The sequence below is a fragment of the Mycothermus thermophilus genome (assembly GCF_041956435.1).
Source record: "Mycothermus thermophilus strain CBS 625.91 unplaced genomic scaffold VTJ04scaffold_5, whole genome shotgun sequence".
NCBI classification, from domain to species: Eukaryota; Fungi; Ascomycota; class Sordariomycetes; order Sordariales; family Chaetomiaceae; genus Mycothermus; species Mycothermus thermophilus.
In genome coordinates this window covers 3,047,377-3,057,131 of record NW_027191431.1, presented here as the reverse complement: position 1 = coordinate 3,057,131, position 9,755 = coordinate 3,047,377, and the positions used below count along the sequence as shown (strand labels likewise).

The 9,755-nt window shown below is 56.1% G+C and overlaps 4 protein-coding genes across 4 annotated transcripts; 3 read left to right on the top strand and 1 right to left on the bottom strand.

Annotated features, from left to right (window-relative positions):
• Positions 1–175: 175 nt before the first annotated feature.
• On the bottom strand, positions 176–2,114 carry VTJ04DRAFT_8188 (uncharacterized protein; the record flags this gene model as incomplete). Its single annotated transcript, XM_069366597.1, has 3 exons — positions 176–1,477; positions 1,544–1,694; positions 1,753–2,114. The coding sequence occupies 3 exons, from the start codon at positions 2,112–2,114 to the stop codon at positions 176–178; spliced, it is 1,815 nt and encodes a 604-aa protein (XP_069217516.1).
• A 655-nt stretch (positions 2,115–2,769) lies between these two features.
• Positions 2,770–3,258, top strand: VTJ04DRAFT_8187 (uncharacterized protein; the record flags this gene model as incomplete). Its single annotated transcript, XM_069366596.1, has 3 exons — positions 2,770–2,809; positions 2,861–2,992; positions 3,062–3,258. The coding sequence occupies 3 exons, from the start codon at positions 2,770–2,772 to the stop codon at positions 3,256–3,258; spliced, it is 369 nt and encodes a 122-aa protein (XP_069217515.1).
• Positions 3,259–5,212: 1,954 nt separating this feature from the next.
• VTJ04DRAFT_8186 (uncharacterized protein) lies at positions 5,213–7,597 on the top strand (the record flags this gene model as incomplete). Its single annotated transcript, XM_069366595.1, has 4 exons — positions 5,213–5,272; positions 5,341–5,533; positions 5,587–5,749; positions 5,806–7,597. The coding sequence occupies 4 exons, from the start codon at positions 5,213–5,215 to the stop codon at positions 7,595–7,597; spliced, it is 2,208 nt and encodes a 735-aa protein (XP_069217514.1).
• A 1,339-nt stretch (positions 7,598–8,936) lies between these two features.
• On the top strand, positions 8,937–9,380 carry VTJ04DRAFT_8185 (uncharacterized protein; the record flags this gene model as incomplete). Its single annotated transcript, XM_069366594.1, has 3 exons — positions 8,937–9,047; positions 9,138–9,183; positions 9,253–9,380. The coding sequence occupies 3 exons, from the start codon at positions 8,937–8,939 to the stop codon at positions 9,378–9,380; spliced, it is 285 nt and encodes a 94-aa protein (XP_069217513.1).
• Between the last annotated feature and the right edge of the window lie 375 nt (positions 9,381–9,755).

Here is a 9,755-nt window from a genome sequence, read left to right as displayed (position 1 = left end):
CGTCATCACAATCCGTCCGAGCTGCTCATTTCATTCGCAAATAGCTCACCGGCTTACTCCTCCATCGAGGCAGACATCAACAGCAACCCTAGACCGGCAGGCCTTGCGAACAGTTTATATTCATCTGAGCCAGTCACGGGCTCAACCAACTCAACATGCACGCCGAGGTATCTCTCTATGACAAACCGCCCAGTTCTATGCGAAACCCAAACATGCGTCGGATGCGAATCCACAGTTCAAACAACTCCAGCTTGATGCCTACCCTGAGGTACCCAATCCAAGCGCTGAGCGCCCGCACCGCGTTAGGCGGCCACAACAACGACCCGCAGCGGCGGATCTCGTCCAGCTGCTCATAAAACACGGTGCGCATGCAGTAGCGGGCCAGGATCAGGAACTGCCGGGCCGGGCCCTGGCGCGTGTGCAGGCTCTCGTCCAGGCTACGGGTAAGGTCGTTGGTCTTGAGGATGAGCAGGATGATGCGAGGCACCTGGCCGAGCATCTGGACCAAGTCGGCGAGCAATCCGTCCTGGAGTGCGTCGCTCAGCATTTTCTGCTCGCTCGCCTCGCGCGGCGCCGTGATGGACGAGCTGACGACGCTGAAGTCGCGCCCCGTGATGGCCGACGCGAACAGCGGGAACTTGTCCTCGCCCACGCCCGCCACCTCGTTGACGTACTTCTTCATGCGCTCCATGTCGCCGTCGATGATGGCGAGCCACATCTTGGCGTACGACCGCCGCAGCGACTGCGGGATGTCGCGGTACAGGCCGTGATCGTACAGGATGATGTCGAAGTTTGCGCCGCTGCGGCGTGACTTGTTCGGGCGGATGGCGATGTTGCCACCGTGCGGGTCGCAGTGCAGCGGCGCGCCGTCGCCGAAGATCATCTCGTTGAAGATGCGCGCCAGGGTCGCCGACACCTCATCGCGGTCGATGCCGTTGGCGTCGAGATACTCGAGGTCGTCGAGGCGGCGGCCTGCTTCGCATGCCATGACCAGAATGCGCTTCTTGGCCCAGAGCACATCCGGAATCACCAGAGGCAGCTCGGGGATGCGCGCAAAGTACTCCTTGGTGCGCTGCGCGTTGGCCGCCTCGCACTGGAAGTCGAGCTCGATGGGCAGCGACACCTCGATCTCGTTGGACAGCCATTCGAGGTCGTACTCGGGGAAGAAGCGCTTGAGTGTCGAAAAGGTAAAGCTCGTGAGCGACATGTCCAGCTTGGACCATTGCTCCAAGCTGGGATGTTGGACCTTGACTGCAACCTTTTGTCCCGTCTCTTTGACTGTTGCCAGATGGACCTGGGCGAGCGAGGCGGCGCCGATGGGCTCGGGCGAGAATTCGGAAAAGTAGTCCCACAAATCCTCTCCGGTATCCTTCTTAAACATTTCTTGAATCGACTCGAACGAAGACACTGGGCACTTGTCTTGGAGGGGTATGAAGGTGGTCGTCCACTCAGGGGGGAGGAGGTAGTTCATGGCGCTCTAGAGGTGGTTCGTCCCGAATCAGCAACAAGTTCAAGCCGGCGTATCATTGACGTAAGAGCTCACCAGGTGCTGCCCAAGCTTGATGAATATCCCCCCATTCTTCTCCAACACGCGCAATGTCCTGACCGCACACCGCTTGTGGCAAGCCTTGAGCAGCTCTTCCCTCTCTTCTGGGTCTTGGATTTTCTCCCGTTGGTTGAGCGTGGTCCGGTAGCTGTTGCCGCATTAGCATCTCGTCGACTTTCCGTCTCAGGCCAAGGGGTTCCGCTCACTCGTTGACGCAGAGAACCAGGGCCGACACTACTCTCCCCGACCGCTCCATGGCCTCGTAGGTGTTCTTGACGTCGTCGCCGACGGAGAGGAGCATGGCGGCGGCACCTCCTCCGGCAGCAGCCAGGATTACGGCCGCCCGGCGTCGGGGCCTGGCCTTGGGCTTCTGCCGGGGAAACGATCGAGGAGTTCCTCCATACTGGCGCGAGAAGGCGGCGGCGGAGAACTGGTAGTTCGGAGTCGGGAGCCGGCTTCGACACCGGGCGCAAGTCCAGCCGGTCCCTGCGGCGAGGGGCTTCGCGAAGAGCGACGTAAAGGATGATTTCAGCATTTCAGCATCTCTCGCTCGGCCGACCTCGATCATGGCGGAGTTGGATCGCGCATGGCAGAAAGGAGAACCATGTGGCCAGGTTTTTGTCCAAGCAGCTGACTGGCGCGGTGAGCGACTATCACCGCCGACTTTGGCCGACTTGGGACCCCTGCCAGAAATTTCATCCTTTCTCGGCGCTGATCCGTGGATGGCTGCTGCAGACACGGCTCGGGGCGGCCCGGAGGTCAGGGGAGGGTGGCAAAAGGGTTAGGGTTTGTCAGGAGACGGATCAACACGGAGAGGGTTAGGGTTTGGTGCATGACGTCCTCTGACCTCTCAACACTCTTCAAGAGACATGCCACACAAGGACAACTCAGTCAAGCCATTTCACATGCCAGTTCTAGGTTGTCTTGAGTCAATTGTGGGGATTGTACGAAGTGGCAGTCAAGGCAGCCGAAGTGGTGACACGCTGGCAGGGCCTTCTCAAAGGCACGAAGGGATCATCTCAACTCTCAGTTGAGTTGTCCTAGAAGTGTCAGCAAACAACTCTTTGCTGGGCCTAGCACCTGGTCGTGAAGTGAAGGACACGTGCTGCGTTTTGTCGTCCTCATGGCACGTTGTCAACGCCAGCGTGGTCCTTCATCTGAAGCTTTCTTTGTTGAGGAGGTCCCTGGTATCTTACAACACCACGTAGGGAGTTGATCGCGAAATGAACACACCTTCAGACGGCCAGCACATCACCTCGCCGTGTAAAAGGTTGAGGGCATGGAAAAAGTATATAGGGAGCTTACTTTCCCCAGGTCGGGGCACTCTTCCTCCTTCACCACACATCCACATCCACTACTCGCACAGCAGCAATCACAAGCATCAAGAACCACAGTCACAAATCAACTTCGAAAACTTCTACTCACCGCACTTCTCACACTCGGTCAGTACGTCTCTCACTCTTGTCCCTGCCTCCCGCCAAACCTTATCACCATACCTTTGCTGACACCTCCCAGACATGTCGAACATCAAGGACTTCGCTCCTCAGGCCCCCATCGCTGGCGGCAGTGAGTACCCGGAGGGCTGGAAGGAGCACGACGGTTCCAAGAACACCAAGGAGATCAAGGATGCCAAGGACACCAAGGACCCCGAGCCTCAGGTGACTGAGGAGACCAAGGCTCCGGCCCCCAAGGACCCCAAGACCACTCAGTAAACGACTCTCGGGAGTCCAAGAGGCAATCTGGGGATGATGGGATTGGGATAGCAGTGGAGGATAAGGGACATGGCGTTGCGTTCATCATGGCTTAGATCTTCTGGCTGGGTTCTGGTGATCAAGGGTAAAGTGCTCTGCACGATATAGTCTTTGGCTCAGCGTAGAACAAAAAATACAAAAAAAGACAGCGTTGTTTTTTAAAACTTCGTTGCAGGGCGTGAAATGTCTGCCAAGTGCATCATTACCAGACTCCTTGATGGAATCCTGCATAGTAGCGGCCATGCTCGGCGTGATAGTATCCTGGGTGGCGCGGCTTGTCACGCTCTGAAGCATTGTCATCTTATCTACACGACGTAATGTCACAACTGGGCCAGCCTCCAAGCATGAGCCACTCCAGAACCGAGGCACGTGATAGACTAAGCAGCCGCTTTGTTCCTATCCCTTTGCAAGTTGAGCCGTACATGCGGCATAGGGCCTAGCTCACATTCTGTAGCCAAGCATAGCCGACCGTGCACGGACCACATCAACTTTACCCCTGAAAATAGTAAACAAACGACTATGGGACCACTGCAGGGCAACCAAGCAGATAGGTCTCAACAACACCATATGAGAGCATATTTTGAAGCTCCTGGCCCTAGTTTCTGTGCTATTGCTTGGACTGTCAAGATCTCCCATCAGTCTCTATCTACATGCTGCACAAAGGTTCCGAGGTTCGCACAAGCCCCTAACTCTCCCCCGAGACTGGTTTGGCACCTAGCTATGTCACAAACTCCAGCCTGTGTCTTCCACAACCATGAGCCTGGGTTGGTGATGTCTTGGTCTCAGCGTAGAATCCTCCGGAAGTCCTCGGCGCCGGGGTCCGCTCTCTGCCTCTCAACTGTAGGAAGCACAGGCCTCGCACCACATCGTGATGCGGACCCGCGCGAGGGTCCCGTAAACGTGAGACCCAAAAGAAAAAAACCTAATGTTTTCCTACCCCTCGTTTTCTCGGCGCCGGCCAGCGTGTTGTTTTCGAGGATAAATTGTCTGCGGGCGTTGACGTGTTCTGCTTTCTTCCTCTTTCCCCTCTCCAACCCGACAACAACACCACCACAAAGCACTCCCAAGCTCCCTTGATCTTTTCCCATCTCAACCTTTCGGACTGCGAGAACTCAAAGAAATATCAGCTGCTGCCTCCAAGCCAAAAGTCTTTTCGAAGACTGTTTGTTGCCTGGAGGCGTTCGCAGATATTTGGAAGGTACGTCGGCCATTCCTTCCCAGTCCTCTGCCACACTTCCTCCCATCTCTGGCGACCACCTTGGCAGCAAACACACTCTAGCTGTCTGAGGCTTTCACTTCGGCCGATTTCACAGCGTCTTGACTTTCTTCCCTTTCCTTCTTCGATCGTATTTTTCTTCTTCGACGTGCTGTTTTGAAAACACTGACCACGTTGAGTCCAGGCTGGGAAGTGCCATCTTCCTGTTCCGTCACGCGATCCTTCCATCAGTCAATATTACCACCAACTCGACCCTCTCATCTGGTAAGTGATTCCCATCTGGGACTTCCAGTTTTGATTCCACTCGCCTCATCTTCTGTGCCTTTCCGATTTCTTTTGTTGGCAGTCACTGTTGGGATCGAGCCAAGTTGCGCTCTTCACAAAGGCCATTGTGGCCATTGATTTTCCAACCTTCTGCTTTCTTCCGATGGGAATCCATAGGTCCAGCCTTTGCTGTTATTCTTGTCATTCGTTCCAAGTCGCCTTATTCTTCCTATTCTTCCCTCCTCTCGGTTCCAAATCAAGTCCTTCTCTTCTCGAACATCGTTGCTCACCCACCTTTCCCCGACTACAAAAGCAATCTCTCGACTTCGGCAAGTTATATCCACCTGTTTTTTAGCCTTCTACTCAGTCCTGCCACTAGCCGGAACTGACCCTGCGAAACAAGATCTTTCGTCCATCAGCACTCGGGAAACCATCATGGAGCCCAGCAAGCAACAGAATCCTCAGACAGAGGATTCCGTCTTTGCCGCTATGATGGTGAGGCTTTATGCGTTGATCTTGAGTTGTGTCTTGTGGCCAGTGCACTGACGCCAGTTCCCAATCAGAGCGACCTCGGCATCGCCCGTGTTGATGAGCTTCCGTTGGACGAGGGACACCATGACCGCCGCGGCCAGAACAATGGCAACCAAAACCGCCAGCCCGCCAGGTCTCAGAACAACGTCAACCAATACCGTCAGCCTCGCGGAGCTCGGAACAACCATCAGGCAAGCCAGCAGGCTCCGGGATCTGCCTGGCTCTGTAGGTTATCCCGTAGCGAATATAGACCCAACACACTTGCTAATACCTCACAGCGGCCATCGCCAAAGGCGACTTCAATGACGACGATGCTGAGGCCGTGAAGGGCTTGGACAAACTTGGAGGAGGTCGCATCTATCAAAACACCACCCTCAGCAACTCGGCACATATGCGCCAGGTTGCTGCCAATACGGTGAAGATCTTGAACCACCGCAAGAGGTTCGTTATGACTCCGGCTTCAACAGCTCAGGTACAGAAGTGCTGACTTGGAATAGCTCCAACAAAAAACGGACCCCACAGACTCAGGTCATTGCCGCGCTCAACAAGCAAGCTCACGCTGGCCGCGGCGTCAAGGCACCGACTTCCAATGTCACGAATGGTTCAGTCAACAAGCCCAAGCAGACCCCGCGACCAGCGCCGAGGCCGCACCCCCAGCCGGTGGCCCCTAGCTGGGTGTCGGTGAAGGGTTGCGGCTTCGCTAACAGGTTCTCTGATTTGAAGGACCTCAGCCAGTTCGACGTTTCTCACTTTGCACCCGACCCCATCGTGAAGGTCCAGGGTCTTCTCGTTGAGAGGTCCAAGGAGCCCGTCGAAGTCATCATCGGCCTCAACTCGATCAAGTTCGGGCTTATGTTCGTTGCTGACACCAAAAAGACACCCAACTGGGCGCCGGTATCTCACTATCAGACCTATTGCACGGGGGATGGGAACTGCCTCACTCTCATGTTCCGAAGCGATGACGGCTGGGATTATAGCTACGAGCTAATCCTCAAGAACGAGGCCGACATGCGGCTCCTCGTGAAGACGTTAGAGCAGCTTCGCAAGGAGCGGAAGATGCGTGGCCTTGTGGCGAGCCCTGCACCCCAGGCCGTGACCCAGCCTGCCGTTGAGCCTGCCACCAAGGCCCCGACCCAGCCTGCGGCCAAGTCTACTACTGCTCCTCTTCCTCCCGGAACACCAACCGTCAAGAACGCCGCCCGTGATGCTGTCAAGACAGGCCCAGCTGAAGCGCCGTCCGGTCTTCTTTTGATCGACCTCAATGCGCCAGAAGGGCCGGGAATGGTCGTGTGGGAGAATGGCCAAGCCATGTCCGAGAATCTGGCGTTGATGGCGACGCTGGAGCCCTGGGACCCCAGCAATGTTGTCGCCGACGACGGTACGGTGTCGATGTCACTGGCAACGGTCCGGCTTCTGGCTCGGACGTTGTTCCAGCTCTTTATCGGTACTGGCAGGATCCGCGACATGACGGCGAGCAAACTGGACGCGACGGCCGAGGGCGTCAAGCAAGGCATACTGGAGTACATGACCAAGGAAGCCATGGAGCAGGGCCACAGCGAAGCCGTCATCGCAGAGATCAAGGAAAAGATCAGTGATTATATTGGGCTTGAGATCACCCGCCGCCTGGCTGCTGAGGAGTCCGAGGCTCAGGAGGGCGGTCCCAGGCAGTACTCGGCGGCCGAGATGTTGGACCTGAGGGATCGTGCAGTCACGCCTCCTGGTTTAACCGCGGCCCTCTCTGACCTTTCGATCCTCAAGGACAACACGCAAGTCCAGGAACCGCCCAAGGCATCGCCCCAGGTCATCAAGCCGGTCCCGAATCAGACTAGTGGTCGTACCACCGCATCGTCCAACGGCAACAAGGACACCGGCTTGCGGAGCTCTCGTTGGGCGACTGGTGATATGCAGATCAAGCACGAAAACTACTTCACCGGTCCAGCGTACGAGCAGGAATGGGCCTCGAGGAACTCACAGGAGCTCGCTGAGTGGTACTTCCCCACGCCGGAAACCACCGAACCTGGCGTCACTGGACATGAGGCGAGCGTGAAGGGCAAACCCCCGGCCGCGACCGCAACCCCGGGCAAAGCTAAGATGGATGCCCTGAGCGCTGGGATGTCCCGCCTTTCGATCTCACCGAGCCCCGAGCAGCGCGTCATTGACAATCCTCAGCCAACCACTCCTCAGCCGACAGTGCGTGGTTTGGCTTCGTCGAGGCACAGCGCAGGTACTGGCCCGTCCAGCTCTGGGGCTTTTCACTTCCACATGCCCAAGTCGGCTCTTAGGAAGTAGCAGACCAATGGTAATCACGATCCAGCGGTTTCCGAGCAGCGGGAACGGTGACATTTGGTATTCGGGTCTTCGGGTGGAAGCATTTGGCGCCGTCGTTGCGTACCCCGTTCATGAAGTGACACGGATCTTGACCTGGATGGAGAGCATGGATGGATACACACATCTCTCGTGTCTCGCATTTGGCGATCTGGGGTCATTTCCTTCTTGTTGTTATATGTAGACTCCCTGGCTTCGGCATTCTGCCAGGAGTGATGGATGATTCAGTCAACATCGGGCCCACGACAGAGCCAGGCGAAAGTAGGTTTCTCTGAGAGGTTTGCTCCAGAGGATCTTATCGGACTGTGGGACGGTAGTTGGCGGGAGAAATCTCCATCAGGGAGCGTCAGTAGGTAGTTTTCAGAGCATGTCGCAGCATTGTGGAGGAAAGGCTGGATGTTAGAGTAGATCATGTTAGCTAAACGGCCTTTCTTCCAATTCAACGGGGAGTCTATGAAATGACTGTTTGTGAGCAGTTATGTGTATCTGCTGGCGGAGAAGCCACCTCTGGCATTCCTCCCAAGTTCACCTCAACAAACTGGCTTCTGGCTGAGCTCAATGCTTGTTGTCCTCCTCGAGGCAACACTGGGGTCCCCTCCCATGGCTATGATGACGGCGTAGCCAAGGTCCAAGTGAGAAACCGAGAGCGAGAAGACCTGGCGGAGAGATCCGGTCGGTGTCACCCGTGGGACGGCAGCCTGGATGTTGCTCTCGCGTCAGCTGAGCGTGCCAGATATTGAACGAGGTGTTGATGGAAGTGAGGGATATGCAAGAGGTCCTACATCTGACATTGGCCGCATGGATGGCGAAGCACAGTACAGCATGAACGGTGTACCATTGACATGTCCAACCTGGTCGACAGGCAGCTGATAAGCATGGGAGAAAGGGGTTGGAGTTGAAGGGGTTGTGTAAACACATTGGATGTCTGTTAGTACTTGCTTTGTGATATGTTTCTAGACCCCAATCCCTTCCCCCAATGGCTTCCCTCCTCTGGATGCTCACGGGATCTCAATTGCAACGAGAGATGGGATGCTGTTTGATTCTTCGTGGGGGTCAGCCGTTGAAGTTTGGTTCTGCCATGTTTCCCACGTCCAATTCGACTCCATTGACTTGTATGCCGCAGCCTATTAGTAACGCGTCTCGCAGGGAAGACATCGCCAACACGTCCAATTGCCGACCATTGCCGAGGGTACAAGACGCGTCTCGTCCAGTTTCTGCACTTTGTGCGTTTTCAGAGAGTGGGATCTTCCCCCAACTTGATTTCCAGACCTTCCAGACTCTCGCGGAACACGCCGCGGCCCCCATGTCCCCCCGCGCCCATCCCTCGTCCCCGGGCGAGATGTTCATCGATCAGATGGTCATGTTGCAGACGCAGGAGGCTGCGCAACAACGACTCACGTGCCACGACGTCGACGTCAGAGAAGGTCGAGCCTCTGCAGCTTGCCCGTTTTGCGTTGTTGCTGGTCCTTATCCCCGGACCCAGACCTTATCGCTTCCTGTTTAGGTAAGGGCGAATGTGGGGAGGCTCCGAGGTGTGGAAGCCAATCAGAGTGAGTCACAGTCCCGGGCCCGACATCGGCTTGGGGTCCCAGGGGGAAACTGTGACTTCGCGGAACCAGAAACCGCGGGGCAGGAACACCTGCATGTTGTGTCCGTCCCGCAAGGTACAGTGTACCTTGCTTTGGCCATCCGCGCTGGGCTCACCATCGCTGCAGGACTTTTGATCCTCAGCGTGGCGGGCCATTGAGTTCGAGGTCAGGGGAGGTGGCGATGAAGAAACTTATAACGGGCCTGTCCTGGCCCCATCCCGGGACACGTTCATGACGACTTTTCTCAGATCTCCCAAGACCCGGATCTCTGAGTCAAAGATCTCCTAAATTTTGCCGCCGTCTGGGGGGTTCCCGGAGAGCGAACCGCCATCCGACGTTTCGACCGTGCCGAATTTGGATATACCACCACAATTTTCCCCTTTGAGAAGTGTGACTCTTCACTTGTCTGCTTGACTGGGGGACCTTGGGTCAGCAGTTCAAAAACCTGAAGCGAAGATCTTCTCTGCCTCGGTGTCTTCGTCATTGATTTCCTCATGCACGTACCTTCTTCGCCACTTGCCAGCAACAATTTT